Genomic DNA, 17,945 nt, shown 5'->3' with positions numbered 1-17,945 from the left:
AGGTTGTGCACAGGGATCTCAAGCCCAGTAATATCCTCTATGTGGATGAGAGTGGCAACGCTGAGTCCATCAGGATCTGCGACTTTGGTTTTGCCAAACAGTTGAGAGCGGAGAATGGCTTGCTCATGACACCATGTTACACTGCCAACTTTGTTGCACCGGAGGTACGGTTTGAATTTTCCTTTTATGACAAGTATGACACAAGGTTTAATTTGTTGTTTTGTAGAAGTTTGTGCCAAAACCCTTGAAATGTTTGTCCTTTGATTTAGATTTAGGGGCACATCAAACAGAAAACCAAAGGTGAAATGAAAGCCAGCAAATGTTGTGCTGCAACCAAAAACGCATTAATTATAAAGAGCAAGCTAAGGCTGAAGACTTTTGCTGCACATTAAGTATGTCAATTCTAGAAAACATTGTTATATGAACATACAGTGGGGTAAAAAAGTATTTAGTCAGCCACCAATTGTGCAAGTTCTCCCACTTAAAAAGATGAGAGAGGCCTGTAATTTTCATCATAGGTATACCTCAACTATGAGAGACAAAATGAGAAAAGAAATCCAGAAAATCACATTGTCTTATTTTTAAAGAATTTATTTGCAAATTATAGTGGAAAATAAGCATTTGGTCACCTACAAACAAGCAAGATTTCTGGCTCTCACAGACCTGTAACTTCTTCTGTAAGAGGCACCTCTGTCCTCCACTCGTTACCTGTATTAATGGCACCTGTTTGAACTCGTTATCAGTATAAAAGACACCTGTCCACAACCTCAAACAGTCACACTCCAAACTCCACTATGGCCAAAACCAGAGAGCTGTCAAAGGACACCAGAAACAAAATTGTAGACCTGCGCCAGGCTGCAAAGACTGAATCTGCAATAGTTAAGCAACTTGGTGTGAATAAATCAACTGTGGGAGCAATTATTAGAAAATGGAAGACATACAAGACCACTGATAATCTCCCTCGATCTGGGGCTCCACGCAAGATCTCACCCCGTGGGGTCAAAATGATCACAAGAACGGAGAGCAAAAATCCCAGAACCACACGGGGGGACCTAGTGAATGATCTGCAGAGAGCTGGGAACAAAGTAACAAAGGCTACAATCAGTAACACACTACGCCGCCAGGGACTCAAATCCTGCAGTGCCAGATGTGTCCTCCTGCTTAAGCCAGTGCATGTCCAGGCCCGTCTGAAGTTTGCTAGAGAGCATTTGGATGATCCAGAAGAGGATTGGGAGAATGTCATATGGTCAGATGAAACCAAAATAGAACTTTTGGTAAAAACTCTACTCGTCGTGTTTGGAGGAGAAAGAATGCTGAGTTGCATCCAAAGAACATCATACCTACTGTGAAGCATGGGGGTGGAAACATCATGCATTGGGGCTGTTTTTCTGCAAAGGGACCAGGACGACTGATCCATGTAAAGAAAAGAATGAATGGGGCCATGTATTGTCAGATTTTGAGTGAAAACCTCCTTCCATCAGCAAGGGCATTGAAGATGAAACGTCACTGGGTCTTTCAGCATGACAGTGATCTCAAACACACCACTTGGGTAACGAAGGAGTGGCTTCGTAAGAAGCATTTCAAGGTCCTGGAGTGGCCTAGCCAGTCTCCAGATCTCAACCCCATAGAAAATCTTTGAAAGGAGTTGAAAGTCCGTGTTGCCCAGCGACAGCCCCAAACCATCACTGCTCTAGAGGAGATCTGCATGGATGAATGGGCCAAAATACCAGCAACAGTGTGTGAAAACCTTGTGAAGACTTACAGAAAACATTTGATCTCTGTCATTGCCAACAAAGGGTATATAACAAAGTATTGAGATGAACTTTTGTTATTGACTTATTTTCCACCATAATTTGCTCTCATCTTTTTAAGTGGGAGAACTTACACAATTGGTGGCTGACTAAATACTTTTTTGCCCCACTGTAAGCTGAGATGTCCAACACTATAGGACATCACATATAAAATGTATGCTTAAAAGTAACCATGACCATGATCATTTAAAGGGCCTGAAGCTATTGAAAACACTAATTGTTAGTTACAACTTTAACAGGCTGCTTGTTACAGCAGGATGAGACTGAAGAGTCCAGAGGTTTTCTCAAAGTGAGCTGAAACATTTTTACCACAAAGCTGTTGTTTTGTGCTCCTGGCAGGTGTTGAAGAAGCAGGGTTATGACGCAGCCTGTGACATCTGGAGTCTTGGAGTCCTGCTCTACACAATGTTAACAGGGTAGGAGTCAAAACATTTAGGCTCATTGCAGCTCTGACTCTCCTCTTGTGAGTCTGTGTCATAAAGGAACATCTGGGGCCTTGTTTCCCCAAAAAACATCTTAAGATAAAGATGAAAGAACCTTTTATTTTTGTTCATTTTTAGGTTTTTACTCACCATGGACCTAAATATTGATGAAACTTAGAGCAGATGGCACAACTTCATTTTAGGTTGAATGTGAGTTTCCCATAAAGCTGCCTCAAGTAGCAGTTAATATTAAATATATACTGACTTCCACTCAGAAATATGAATGAATGTATAATTATTGTGTTGTACAATACTGTGCACAAGCTTTAGGCACTACAAGACATTACATGATTCATTTTTCTTTATCAGTTAACTACAAAGAGAGTGTTGAAAACAAACTGAGCTCTCCTCAGTAGACATGAACACAGTTTTTTAAGGGTTTTGGCAGAGTAGTTGTTTCAGAAATCTTAGATGTTGTCTCTCTTGTATTGTAATCACTGACTGACTTACCTGAGATCAGGCCTCTATCAAAGTCATAGAGGAATAAGTGCAAGTACTATAAAAAAAAATTAACATACAAAAGTTGTTTGTCCATGGCTTCTAGGGCATGATACTATAAATATATTTACGCCATGAAAGCAGCACCATTTATTCATCAGACTCGGTAGGAAAGTGTATGGGCTTACCTTTGTGTTTTTTTGTTAACTGGTTAACTTATGCCTTTTTCCAAAGTTCGATAGCCAATAATCAGAGTGGAAAGGCACCGTGACATATCTCCCCTCCCTTCCTCAAATAAACAACAAAGATGTTAGATAAAACATATAAACCCTTACGTTATTTTGTTTTCCTTTTTCTTTACCATTTCCATTTTCTTAAAGAATCCAAACAAAATGAAACATCATTTTCTTACCAGAACAATTCTTTAACACAGTTCCTCATTAGGTAGAGACTTTTTCTATTGGGAACCACACAAATTTAATCAGTTCTCATTCTTAACAGAGTATCTACTTTACATTACTTTTCTCTGCAGTGTCTAACTATGCAATTTCATGGCTGCCAAAGTGAAGTCCAACACTCTAGTGCTTGTGTTTCTATACTTGGCAAGAAAGGACAAAGAATTATAACCTGAGTATACTGAGTATATGATTTGCTACTGGCTACGTAACCTCAGTGTTTCACTGCAGTGTTTCAAAGCTAATGCTTCCATCTCAGTGATAGATAGTTGTCCAGGTGAAGTGAAAGGAAGTCACACACTTGAAAATAGCCCTCAAAACCTGTGGCTACCCCAAGTGGACCTTCAACAAGGCAACATCCACATCTTCAGAAGGTCGGTCAAAGGGCTGGAACTGCTACAAACCTGGGAACAAAACGAGGCTAAAAGCCACAAATACCCAAAAACCACAAGTTGCATGCAAGTGTGAAGCACTAGAAAATCTAAAACTGTTTGAGCATTTGCCACTGTGAGAAGTGCCATTCCACTTCCTGCCTGATGGCCCTGGTAGGTTGTCACACTGTCAAAATATATTACAGCATTTATTCAGCCCTAGATGATCAAATTCACTAACCATTAAGAAGTTGCAAGAACATTTTTTATTTCAAACGTCAGTGCTGTAAAATGGGAAAACACTGACAGATTGTCAGTGGTATCCAGGTATGTTACCAAATATCCACTTTCTCACTTGTGGCCCAATCTCCATCTGCTGGTCTAGTGTGTGGCAGTGATTTTCTGAATAACACCCTATGAAGGAAAAAACACATTTTGCACCTCCTGGGATTCCTGTGTTGTCAATGGTACTCTAACAACCTGCTTATCTATCTGCATCTGCAAGGCTCACAAACCAAAGGGAATTCTTCTGGTCTTACCAATATATTTTTTTCTCTTTTTATGCACTTGGGGTGATTCTCCAAGAATTATCTTTCCTAGGGTCTTTTTTTTTTTTTTTGCCACTTGGTTTCCAGTACAGACTTGATCATTTAATTCAGAACCTTCATACCACTGACAATAAATAGTACGAGACAGGTCTTGTGTAGGCTGGTCTGTCTTCCTGCTCTACTTTCAATTCAATTCAATTCAATTCAATTCAATTTTATTTGTATAGCACCAAATCACAATACAAATCATCTCAAGGCACTTTACAAAAACTAAAACTAAAAACCCAACAATTCCCTTATGAGCAAGCACTTGGCGACAGTGGAGAGGAAAAACTCCCTTTAACGGAAGAAAAAACCTCCAGCAGAACCGGGCTCAGTTTGGGCGGCCATCTGCCTCGACCGGTTGGGGTGAATGGATAGAGCAGAGAGAAAAGAACAGCAGCAATAAACAACAAATAGACACTGCAGGTTGGTGGGGCCAGTAACTGCACATCAGCGATAAACAGCTCCAGGACCAGGGACACCTGCAGAAGGTACAGAGAGAATAGAGAGAGAGGGAGAGAGCACAAACTAGGGGAGAGAGAGAGCACAAGGTTAGTAAGATTCAATGGTGGAATATACATGAGGTGGGAGGAGAGAAGAGAGGGGAGGGGAAGGGAAGGGGGGGGGGTTAGGGTAGGGGAGCTCAGTGCACCGATGGTCCTCGGGCAGTCTAGGCCTATAGCAGCATAACTAAGGGATGGTTCAGGGTTACCTGAAGCCAGCCCTAACTATACGCTTTGTCAAAGAGGAAGGTTTTAAGTCTAGCCTTAAAAGTATAGAGTGTGTCTGCCTCCTGAACCCAGGCTGGGAGCTGGTTCCATAGGAGAGGAGCTTGATAACTAAAGGCTCTGCCTCCCATTCTGCTTTTGGAAACTCTGGGAACCACAAGTAGACCTGCACTCTGAGAGCGAAGTGGTCGATTGGGATAATATGGTACTATGAGGTCTTTAAGGTATGAAGGAGCTTGATTATGAAGGGATTTGTATGTGAGAAGAAGGATTTTAAATTCTATTCTGTATTTTACAGGGAGCCAATGAAGAGAAGCCAATATAGGAGAAATATGATCTCTCCTGCTAGTTCCTGTCAGGACTCTAGCTGCGGCATTCTGAATTAATTGGAGGCTTTTTATGGAGATATTGGGACATCCAGATAGTAATGAGTTACAGTAATCTAGCCTTGAGGTAACAAATGCATGGACTAGTTTTTCTGCATCATTTTGAGACAGGATGTTCCTAATTTTGGAAATGTTGCGCAGGTGAAAGAATGCAGTTCTAGAGATTTGTTTTATGTGTGAGTTAAAGGACATGTCCTGGTCAAAAATAACTCGGTTTTTTACAGTAGTGCTAGAGGCCAGGGCTATGCCATCTAGAGTAGCTATTATTTTAGAAAAGTTATTTCTGAGATTTTTTGGCCCAAATATAATGACTTCTGTTTTCTCTGAGTTTAAAAGTAAAAAGTTACTGGTCATCCAGGCCTTTATGTCAGTTAGACAGGCTTGAAGTCTGGTTAACTGGTTTGTGTTAACAGGTTTAATAGATAGATATAACTGAGTGTCATCTGCATAGCAGTGGTAATTAATAGAGTGCTTCCTAATGACATATCCTAAAGGAAGCATGTACAGGGTGAACAGAATCGGTCCTAGCACGGAGCCTTGTGGAACTCCATAACTAACTTTCTCTTCTTAAGTCTGATGTTTGGGCCTGGGGTACCATGCATGTGATAAATATGTGAGAAAACTCCACCCTGAATTCCTTGATTTCAGGATTATTCACTGGATAATCACTAACCATCAAAGTAACTTTCTTTCCTTCTATATCATTTTGCATAAAGTGAAAAGTGAAAGTGACTTATGTGGCCATAACTCTGCCATAACTTGTCCATTTTCAAAATTTGAACATCAGTGGCTGGTTTTGTTGTACTGTCATCCAGCAAAACGTCTCAGCTAAAGCAATCAGCTGATCATTTTTTACCCCTTGGGTCATCTCTGTGACCACCAGTGATTCCTCACCTGTGACACTCATTTCAACACCAAGTTCACCCTCACTGGATATACGATTAAGGAGACGCAGGACATCAAGGAAGCACCTGTGGTTATCCCATCTGGGACTATGTTAAAACCACTAGAAGACCCATTAAGAACCTCTGTAATGCAAAAAGAGAAGAAAAGAACAACAAAAGACACAACATGACTGTACAGGGGAGAAACAGAACAACTGTTTGGGACAAAAGGGAAAGTGAACTCCTCAGGTAAAGCTCAGCAGTCAACCTGTGTCTGAAGAACAAGGGACAGTTCTTTAAAGAGCAATGTGCACATCTTGACCAGAGAAGATAGAAGGTTTGAAAGGTTGTTTCTGTCAAACTGAAATGACCATCACTAAAAAGAAGGGGTGGTCCCCGTATCAATCATTTACAGTGTTGTCCTGACATTTCTCCAGGGGCAATTTAACACCCATTTATACCTTGACTGTGTGGGCTAATGAACTACATGGTTCTGGCGAAATACCTGGGACTTCCCACCAGTCAGTCAGAACTGGAGAAGCTTCCCAGATGGAAGGTGAAATGTCTTCACAAACCTGTAACAAGTCCAGTATATAGTACTAGTACTATACTACATTGTAAGTGATGGTGCTCAGACCAAGCAGCTTACCTGCCCCTAAGCTGTATACTTTATCTAATTAACTTTAATTAACTGATTAACTCTTTCTGACAAGCTGAAATAACACCAGTGTCTTTCACTTTCATCATCAGAGGGGTCATTTTACTCGTATATTTTAGTTCAACTAACTAAAAGGTAGTGGTTACCCTAACCTTTTTATCCTATTTCCCATCCAGTACAGGTTTCAGATTCCAGATGAACCCCCACTCGTGTGTCACGGCCACCACTCCACTCAGGGAATAACTAAAAATACACTCAATAATTAATAAGATTTGTTAGTCTAGGGCTTCCAGGGTGTAATGCTGTACACACAGCTGCTCCAAGAAATCATGACTGTCAAATGGTTGGACTGGGTGAGGAAATCTGTGGACTCAAGAGTTCATGTTCTGTTCTCCAGACCAATGCAATATCCAATCAGCAGCTTTTTATCTACTGTTTCATCATCAATGTGGTGGGGGCAGTTAGTCGGCCACTTGTTCCTCACACCGTTTGGTGTCTTTGCCTGACCAACTCCGGCATATATGTCTCATTTTAGTTAATTTGTTATTGAGGACATGAAAACTTAACTCGTTCAAGGAAAAGTGATATCGAGGTCTTACATGCAATTAGTTCTCATTAAGCCCCAACTCTTCAGCTCCAACCCCAGCACCTCCAATATGATGCCATCTTGTAACATTGGCTGTCTTGGTAATCCTGTATCCCATGCCCTCTTCCCAAGTCCCAGCAGTCAGTAATCAATGTGGAAAGGAACAGTTGCAACACTGTGGGGGTGGGGGGACAAAGCGTCTGTTGCAGGACTCCTTGTTCTTGTATCTGAAGATACAGTTGTTCTTTATGACTGCCTCTAGGTTTTGGGGTTGTTGAGTTTGGGACCATTCAGGCACTTCCCTGATGGTACTGTGTGATGGATAAGAATCTAAATATCAACAACAGTGCCTAAATCTTTTGCACAGTTTTGTATAGCACGGCTTATTCAAAGTTGTTGAAATGAACCTGGAAAATGCTTCTAACTTGGATTGGTATCTGGGAACAGGGCCCAGGACTATAACACAGTGGTTGAAATACTGTGATGAATCTGGTCCCTATGAGTTTCTCTTTGGAAAATATCCAAGAACCAGGTGCATGATAATGTTTATTAACCTCTTTTTTTTTTTTTTTTACTGTTCTTCATTTTGTCCTTCACTCTTTTCATCCAACTACAGTTTCACTCCATTTGCTAATGGTCCAGAAGACACACCAGAGGCGATTTTGGCCCGTATCGGTAGCGGGAAATTCTCACTCAGTGGAGGATATTGGAACTCTGTTTCTGCGGAGGCTAAGGTGTGGACACTGACACACGAGTGTATTATCAATCGAATACACAGAAAGTGCAAAACTGTCTTCTCAGCTACAGATATTGATGTTTTTGGTACACTGAGTTGAAAGCAAATCAGTGTGCTGGAACTAAATCAATCACATTTTTCTCTTCCTTTACAAGTAAAATACCAGTAACTGAAATAGTTGCTGCTAGATGGTCTAGTTTTATTGGAAGGACTCAGGCCCACATTTATAGAACCAGTAATAAGAAACCAATTAAGCAATTTCTAATTTTGAGCCCCTGACAGCATGTCACACTAAAATAGTGTTTTTAATTGTAAGATCTCAGATCACTTTTTTTTTTCTAATCCACCACCTAAATTTTGTTTCTTTGACTAGATCATGGCTAAACAGCTGGTATGACAAAAAAGATGATTTAGGGTGATGGCAAAGATCCTCCTCTGCTGTTAAACTGCTCTCTCTGTGGTGTTTTGAAGTAATATAAAATTTAGAATATCTCCAGCTCCAGCCTCCAGCTCGAACAGTGTCAAAGCGTTCCTCATTATGACGTCACACCCAAAGAAATCTGAAATCTGACACATGGCAACAAGCCCCACTCTCTGCTCAGCTAAGAGAGCAAGGAATATAGTTGAAGTTTGAGGCCAGAGATGACGAGCAAAGCGTAACATATTAAGTGTGCTCCTGCAGATTCTTCTGCATTTAAAAGTCTTTACACATCCTTCTACAAGATGGAAATTTACATCAGAAATGTCTGAAATTGATTTCAGAAGACAATACTCCCTATGTTAGCAAAAGCAGCATTAAACATAGTTTATTTTTGTTGCTCAGCTAAATGAAAATATCTGTTTTAAAGCTAAACTAAACCTCCAACCAATCATAATAGATGTTCATCAATATTGTACATTTTATGGTTTATAATTTCAGAAACAGCTGCTAGACAGCAGAGGGGAATCTTACCTGTTTGTAAAGATGGATTTAGAGAAATACTCTGGGTAAATACAATGTCACAGATGTGTTTATAATCAATATTTATAAAAATGGGTCATAAAGAAACCTAATACCAGCTCTTTAAAACCTGGTCTGTCAGAGACCAGTTCTCCCAACTACAATTAACAAAAGTTTTGTAGGTGCATCTGTTGACTTCTACATAATCACAAATATTCAGCATTTGAATTAGTACTGTGCATGATTGTGTTGTCTGGTGCAGTATTATAGAAATGAATTTTTACAGACCACCTCTTTTCTTCTATTTTAGGATTTTCTCACCTACTGTTTGTTGTAGTAACCAATTGTGATGGCATTTTATTATTAGATTAAAATTCATATCTGCTGCCCTTCAAAGGGGGATTTTTTGCATCTATTGGGTTCCTTCAATCTTAAACAGAATGTTACAGAAACCATGCCATTTTAATTTTGTTAGACTTTTTAACAGTCGTTCACCCAACACCCTTGAAATACTTAGAAATTGTTCTAGGTATTTATGACAGGGCTCTTAAATTGCCTTTGCCTGTGCAACATCAACATACATTTGTTAGTCAATTCCTCATCCTCCATTGCTACTCTCTCCACTGGTGTACCACAAGGCTCCATCTTAGGCCCTATACTTTTTTTTCTACCTTGAGACCACTGAAATAACATCACTTACAATTGTTATGCTGATGATACACAGCTATATTTTCTGTCTGAAGGTATGTGCTACATGAACAGAAATTTACCTCATTTCTATAAGATTAGGACAGAGATCTCTATTTTTGGTCCTCAGAGGTTCTCTGAGAATTTGGCCATTGCTTTGAATGTCTCTACATAGACCATAAATCTAGGACCCTTTAGACTTTGATAATCATAAATTAAATGATTTATCAGCAGTAGCATCTTCAGTAACGCAGTTGCTTTCATTTAGAGATTTGAAGACAGTTTTGTCTGCTTTCATCAACTGAGGGCTGACTATTGCTACTGTCTTTATGTGGGAGTCAAATAATTATCCATAAGTCACATCTTGCCTGCAACTAGTTCAAAATGCGGCTGCAAGATATTAATACCAGGAAGAGAGACCACATCTCTCCAGTAGAGGCTTCTTTTTAAATCACTGCATTGTTTGGCCCAGCTCACATCTCTGATCTCCTCATCCTGCATCCCGTCTCCTTGTCTCTATGTGTCAGCCCTGTGACAAACTCAGGATCTGTTCGTGGTGTTCCCATCCTCTCACCCAGTGTGTGCTGAAATTTACTGTGAATATTTAGGGTCTCCACAGGATGATTTGTAGTGACATGTGACTCACAGTTCATTTCTAACTTCTGACCCCTTAGGACCTTGTATCTAAGATGCTGCATGTTGACCCTCATCAGCGCCTGACAGCAAGTCAGGTCCTCAGACACCCCTGGGTGACGCACAGAGACCAGCTACCCAAATACACCCTCAACAGACATGATGCGCCACACCTGGTCAAGGTGATACACACACATATACACCAACATCTCTGAGGATGTTATTTGTTCTTCATGTCTGAACCATTGGCAACTAAAACTTTGTTGTGTGTATTTTTCTCTTATTTGTTCATGCAGATTTCTGTTTGCAGAAAAAAAAAACTCAACTAATAAATTCTTTTGAAATACATATATAGGTCACACAATTTGTACAGTATTTTTCTTCCAATACTCTGAGTTCTAATAAAAATCCAGTTTTCCAATCTCATTGAGGTTTTGTAGGATTCCAGTTACGTTGTAGAACCATTATTTGTACCAACTTGGACAATCTACCAGTCATTTACAGTTAATTGTGTGATCTATCTGAAAGTCTGTTCATCACAATAAAATGTTAAAGGAGATGGAGTTGGAACCTGCAAATCATTACATTTTAAATTGTTCTTCATCTAGGAAGAGTACTCTGTACATTCAGAGCAAAAAGGAGGTGGCAGCAGCTAATATTTTGTCCTTCATTTAGTTTCAGCCCACAGAGTAACTTCTGCAGTAATTTATAGCAACATTGTACTTTATGATACCTGTTTAAAAAAAAAAACTTGTGTAGACTTTTAACATTTTATGTTTTAATTTTGTTTTTCAAAATGCTATAAAAATAAATAATAAAAATATTGATATTTAAGCTCACATTCATTTGCCTATAAATTACATTACCTTTGTCTTTTTAAATTCTTTTATGAATGCAGTGCATATCTGGACAGATATGATAATAAAAATGACCAAAATACATATTAATTTGTATTTAAAATAAATGTTTAGCAGACAAGGCATCATCGTACCACATTATTATACACTAACTGAAACATAAGTTACTTTGGCACATTAAAAGGAAGGCCACAAAAAAGACAACGGAACATCAGTTAATGCTCTGCCAATTGGTTAATTCATTTATTAATCAGAGGTTTCTGTCTCCTCCCTCCAGGGTGCGATGGCGGCCACCTACTCAGCCCTGAACAGGAACATCCCGCCAGTCCTGGAGCCGGTGGGCTGCTCCACTCTGGCCCAACGGAGGGGGGTGAAGAAGATCACCTCCACCGCTCTGTGACCTTTAACCCTTCATATCTGCCACCCCCCCCCACTTCCTGCTGTCAACTCTGACCTCAACCTGACCTCCGCTGGACCACTGTTCCTATCTCCTTTCTTCAACCCAGTCCAGCGGGACAGACTACTGATGGACCTTGAAATCTCAGACGGCAAAAAGGAGCACAGAGACCACCACTGACCCCCTCTCCTCCCCTTCCTGTCTGATCTGAGCTCTTCTGCTGTGTTATTGTAGAGTCTCAGCTTTAGCGTCACTGTTCAGCAGTCGGACTGAGCTTTAATGAAAACCTGTCAACTCATTTCCCGCTGCAGATGCAGAATCCTCCTGCAGCATTTTTGCTTCGGACAATCAGTGCTAGACCCAGAGAGCGTGTGTGCGTGCATCAGGAAAATAAAAATACTGTATTTATTTACTTCAAATGGGAAAAAATCTGAACATAGGAACATTGTACTCTAATGTATGCAATTTATTGATTAGGATCAGTGTATTTAGACTAGTGTCATAGTTCTGCATAGCTGTGGAACCTGCATTTAAACCGTAAGTAGCCTCTGAGATGATGGCATCTACAGAAAAGGGCAGTCATTGCAACGGTGAAGCAGAATAAAGTTTGCAGAACAGCCTCAGCCTCATAATATGGCTGTTTGCATTTTAGATTTGACAACAGAACACAGAAAATCACAATGTAGAAAAGAGAAAATCTAAGTGCAAAAGCTTTCTGTCCAAGTTGGGTTCTTTTTGAGTTTTATTATAGCTTATTATGAAAATGATTTTTAGTTTGTGTCAGGCCCAGTCAGGACAGTGTTTCAGGTGCAAAACAGCAGAGAACAAATATCTTTTTGCGTATGATCTTATTGGTTCATCTCAGCCCCAGACAGCATGAATGTGTAGTCCAGCATTTGTCCAGAGCGTCTTAACAGCAGGTTTACGAATAGTGATGCAGCTCTTAGATCAGTTTTCACCATGACACTGATGTTAGTGGATCTGATCTCAGTCAAGATGTGAGAGTTGCACAAAAGGCACATGTACCTCATAAGGAGCAAAGGTTGAACCCCACTATACATGACAGTGCTTGTTCCTACTTTTCTTTTTGTTGAGAGAAAACTGGCAAAACTGCACATTTCAGCTATTATACACTGAGCTGAAGTATCTAAAGAATCACAAGAGATTATACACAGTTGCAGCTCTGCTCATTAATCCAGCAGCTGATGTCCAAAACTAATTTGTAGCAGCAAGTCTCTTTTCTTCACCTAAAGTTTTTCATATCCATTGACAAAATAATGACAGTAATTATATTAAATGTCCTCCCAGGTTATATGGACATGTAAATGACCTAGAGGTGCAAAGATTCCTGCCATGAGCTCATAAGAGTCTAAATATTCTTCAGTCTCTTTATAATAGGGAACCGAAAACAAAGCAGATTGTGCCTTTAAACTTGTGTCCTGTCTAGAAAGCTGAACAATCCAGGGCTCTGCAGATATTCAGGATCAAGCTGCACAAGTCAAATTTAAATTTTGCAGCCCCTGAGCTGCAACAAGATTGAATTTTTGAATACTTGAAGCTTTTACCTAAAGTAATACAATTATGCAAAATAATGAGAATAAACTGCATGTTCTCTCATGTAAAGTTTGTATTTACGGTGTCTGGAAAACCTTTTGTATTATAAAAACATACAAAAATCCAGGAACAATCATTGTTCTTTTGACAGATGTCTTGTGGCTTGAAACAAATTTATGCAAAAAAACAAAACAAAAAAAGAGAATTTAAAGCCATAGTGCTCAAACATGCCCCTGAAGAGTGTAAAAGCAAATAATACACATAATTTCAATCTTATAAGAAACTGAGGATCTAATTATTTATATTTAAATATGCATGAATTTACAGCTTCAGAATATTTGAGTTTAAAAAAGATTATTCTAAAATTATGTGGTTTAATTTCAAGGAAGATAGATGTCGCAATGTTTAAAACAAGTATAGAAAATAGACAAAATTTGGTGCATTGTCTGATACGAGAATGTGAATTTTTAGAGCAGAGTTTGAATTTCAATAAAAATGTTTTGAATGTTGGTCCAGAATAAATAATTTTAAACATAAAATATTTTATTACAATGAACTCCAGGGCTGCAACAAGCTATTTTTATCATCTGTTGACCATTTTCTCAATTAGTCAATAAATTTCAAAGTTCAGAAGAAAAAAAAATCAAAAGCCCAAGTTTACATTTTTAAATTGCTCATTTTTAAAACTACAATATTTAGTTAACTAAAACCAGCAAATATCTATGTTTTCAAAGCGACTTAAAAAGCATTTTCACACTTTTGTTTCAAAATTAATTTAAAAATATCAGAAAAACCAAGTAACGATACAGGGCAATGATGTGTGTCTAGTTCAGTTATTTATTTACCGTATTTTCTGAGCTATAAGTCCAACCGGAGTATAAATTGCTTTTAGCAAAAACAATCTAAATTAGCCTCTGACGAACATAGGCTAGACATAGAAACAGGCAGAAGTGCATTATGAAATTCATTAATACGTGTAAGTAACGTTAAGCAACTCCACAAACGTTGGGGTGGAGATGAAACGGCGTCTCCTCCTCTCTCAGGTTGTCTGAGAGTCAACACTCAGTCCAAACTGTGTTTCAGCTGCAGACTTTATTACCTGCACTTTGAAGTCTGCAGTATAGCTCTTTGTTTGGGGTGGGATGTTCACTTGTTACACTAAGAATTAGAGTTTAGCTTGAACATAAATGTTTTTACTTTTTCAGCGATACAGTATTGTCTTCAGTTGAGTCAAGAGTGTCATCTAACACTACTGACTACTGTAAAGATACACATATAAGTTGCAGGACAAGTCAAAGGAATAAAAAAAAGTGTGACTTATAGTTCAGAAAATACAATAAATTCAATTTAAATTCAATTTAAATTTAAATTAACTGTATTTGAATTGAATTGTATGATATGATTATTTTCATTATCAGTTATTCTGCTTGGATTCTAGGATAATCAATTAATCTTTTTATTTTCTAAATAATTAATGGTCAAAATCATTACTAATTAATGTCTGGCCAAACAACTAATCGCTGCAGCTCTAATTTAAAGGTGAATATGGAGCAGTCAGTAGTGGTTATGTTTTGAAAATCTGCTGTAAAATTCAAGTCACAACATTATTTTTTAGATATTTTCTTTCATTGGAGTAAATGATTCAGCTGACCAGGTCACTAGAGCTGAAAATATGATGCACTGTGGCTCTCTGGGCACAGGGCAGAGATGTCCCGTGTAACTTTAAAACATGCCAAGCTTTCTGGGCTTAGAAAGCAGCACAGACTCGCAGAGACAAATTTATTTCTGTCTTGTTAGAACGTCACATTGTGGCCCAACACAAACTAACAGCGAAGGTTGTTGCCTGAAAACAAAGATGACAAAATGTTGGAGCAAACACAGGCAAGATAGCTTCCTGCTCGCACAATTTCTGGTGTTGGAACGCTTGAATCCAGACTGGCCTTCAACCTTCTGTCTGAGCCGCCCGATTGTCTGATGGGGAGCTGAACTGTAAATATAACATGTTGAGTAACTCAGGTTTATTTGAATCAAGATAATGATGTTTTTGTATGTCCAGGCGAAGAGGGATGCACATAATAAGCACACAGATTTTGGTGATGGGAAGCAAGTAGAAGACAATAACATGTCTAGAAGAGTCCAGTTCCAAATGGATCCGCTTTGCCTTTGTGCTTATTTTATGAGAAAAATCTTAAATGGCCTCCTTTGGAGTCAATTTCGTTTGTCTCGTCTGTAGATCTACAGGCTTAGTTTGAGTCAAGGCATCATTTCTGCTGTGTGACCAGTTAGAAAGTGATGAGCAACATCATGTGTTTATGATAAAGAGGATCTGCCCTCAGCTTTAAAAACTCAAAGTCCAGTGTCCAGTAACTCAAAATGTAGCAGAAAATCACAGGCAACACCTGGTTACCTTTGCAAAACATTCCTGGCTTCATATCCACTGTACAACCATGGCAGGCACAGAGTTGGAGGAAATTAAAGGCTCATTTAACCCACACTGCTAAAAGACAAACTTCTAAAATATTACAGGTGTAGTTTGAGTTTGGAAGATGATATCTGGCATTCGTAGCTATGGAGAGTTGTTTGTACACATGGTTGCCTGTTTTGTTCATATTGTGAATGTTCAATGCTCAAGTATTGCAGTACACATTCATGCTGCTCATTTCATTACTATTACACTAATCTAAACCTGCGTTCAGAAATGCAGCATTAGAAGGGACAAAGAACCATGAGCAATATTGAAGTGTGAAAAAGGCAGCTTTGCAAATGTTTTGTAAGGAAAGAAATGCATTCAGCACACCTGTTAGAGCTCAAGTATCCAAACAACAGGCTTCATAGGTGCAGGTGCACATACCAGATATTTATGAGAATTTTTAAATGTTGAAATTCACAAGTGGGTCAGATCAGTTGGAAAACCCCTTCCAAAGGTTAAAACGCAGTCTGATTTAAGAATGATAGTGTCTATCTGAGGGAATTTGGAGTTTAAAGATTTTTTTTAACAATATACAGTATGTAACAGTCTGAAATTAACATTCTGTTCATCATTTCATCATCATGGCTTGTCTGTTTACTGAGAGGTTCTCTGGATTTTTGTTTTTTACTGGAATATTTGGTCAGAGCAGCTTCAGTAATGAAGGAAAACTGTTTCTCCAGGCCTTTGTCCACAGTTGTCCTCTGTTTAACACTGTATAACCTGCTGCAGGCTGCAACACTCTCCGTTCCAACATCGGGCACTGACAAACACACATTTAATGTTTTCTAATTGTATTTCTCCTCTAATACGACCACTGAGGCTACTAAATGTGTTTCTCTTTGCTGATGTCTGACAGCAGACCTGAAGTCTGAAATTTGTCTTTTTACCCATGTGACTTTTTTGTGAATGAAACTTCACACGCAAAAAAAGGAAGATGATGCCTTATATGATCATTTTACAGTTTACAATAAAGTTTGTGCAGTTTGTTAATGCTCACAGGAAAAGTAGAGGAATTTAGGACCAGAACACAAAAAATGTTCTTGCATTAGGCCCAGTGAGCAAACATTAAAAAAACTCCAGACGATGCCTTTAAGTACAGGCTCATTGTAACATTATATATGTAATAATACTCAGTTTATCACTAATGAAGTGTCTCAACTGCATCTTCTGAAGAAGTCCATCAGATATGGCTGAAAGCAAAAACAAAATGCAGCTTGATACTGCTGGAGATCAATAAAAGTGTTTTGTATCTTGACATAAAATTCCAAAAAAAGCTCTAACTTTCTGCAGCTTTCGACCACAGCTCCTGACTTTCCTCAGTGAATAGAATTAAAAAAACTCCTCCTCACAGTGTTTAAATAACAATACTCATGATATAAGAGAGCACATCGTTAATAAAACCATCTGTGACCACTGAGCTACTCGATCTGCAGAGGAAGACCACAGGATGTGGTCGAAAGCTTTAAGAACAAGCACATTCAAGATTGTTTTAAACTGAAAGCTGTTGTTTCCAGAGTTTATGTATTTTAGGTGAACTGGGTTTATTACATGACACCATAAAATCTGGCTGCCAAAAGGCTGCTCTAACAGGCCTAACCCACAAGGTTTTCAGAGTTCAGTGTTTATGTTTTGCTTTCCCCAGTGGATCAGTTTAATCATTTATCTGTGTAAAAAAAAAAAAGAGAGAAATTCTGATCTGTGGCAACGAACAGACCAAAGCCACTGAGCGATAACTAAAAACACAAAACTCTAGCTGCTGTTTCCTCACATTGCTGCAAAAGTCCTGCATCTGTAACCATGAGCTGCTTCACAAACCCTTCTTATCCTTAGATGAAACAGAAAGGGACAAAGGTCATTTTATATGATTTGTGATTTGTGTGATTTGTGAAACATCTAAATGTTGATGTTGCCTCTTCTATTGCTCTGGGATAAAGGAATGTAAAAGGAATTATTTTTGTTTCTGTGAGTATGAACAAAGGAATAATTTTGTTTATTTTTCTTTTCTCTTTTGTTTTTCTGTATCTTCCTGCTTCTTCTTTGTTTCCTGTCAGAGACGCTTTGAGCCCAGCTGCTTCACCAGCTGTTTTTGTACCTGCAGTGAGAGTTGGACTTTCTAGTAAAAATAAAGAACAAAAAGGATGATCAGCTCACAGGGTGTGCCGACTTTTACTGACCATTTTGAATTCTGCACCTTTAACACCTTCATCCTTATAAAGCAAAACACTTGGTTTATCCTGGATTACTCAAGAAGCTGGATAATTACAACTTGTAGCATCCAGGAC

The 17,945-nt window shown here is 38.8% G+C and overlaps 1 protein-coding gene across 1 annotated transcript in view; it reads left to right on the top strand.

Moving 5' to 3' along the window:
• The window catches only part of rps6ka3b (ribosomal protein S6 kinase, polypeptide 3b), a 63,527-nt gene extending 45,719 nt beyond the window's left edge, over positions 1-17,808 (top strand). Inside the window, exons 18-22 of the mRNA XM_026305716.2 lie at positions 3-164; positions 2,151-2,227; positions 8,006-8,123; positions 10,427-10,567; positions 11,520-17,808. Of these exons, the coding sequence (XP_026161501.1) occupies positions 3-164; positions 2,151-2,227; positions 8,006-8,123; positions 10,427-10,567; positions 11,520-11,642 (621 nt within the window). The 3' untranslated portion in view covers positions 11,643-17,808. The remainder of the gene's footprint in view (positions 1-2; positions 165-2,150; positions 2,228-8,005; positions 8,124-10,426; positions 10,568-11,519) is intronic.
• The last annotated feature ends 137 nt before the right edge of the window (positions 17,809-17,945 follow it).

This window comes from Mastacembelus armatus, unplaced genomic scaffold (genome assembly GCF_900324485.2).
Source record: "Mastacembelus armatus unplaced genomic scaffold, fMasArm1.2, whole genome shotgun sequence".
NCBI classification, from domain to species: domain Eukaryota; kingdom Metazoa; phylum Chordata; class Actinopteri; order Synbranchiformes; family Mastacembelidae; genus Mastacembelus; species Mastacembelus armatus.
This window is presented reverse-complemented; position numbering and strand designations above follow the sequence as displayed.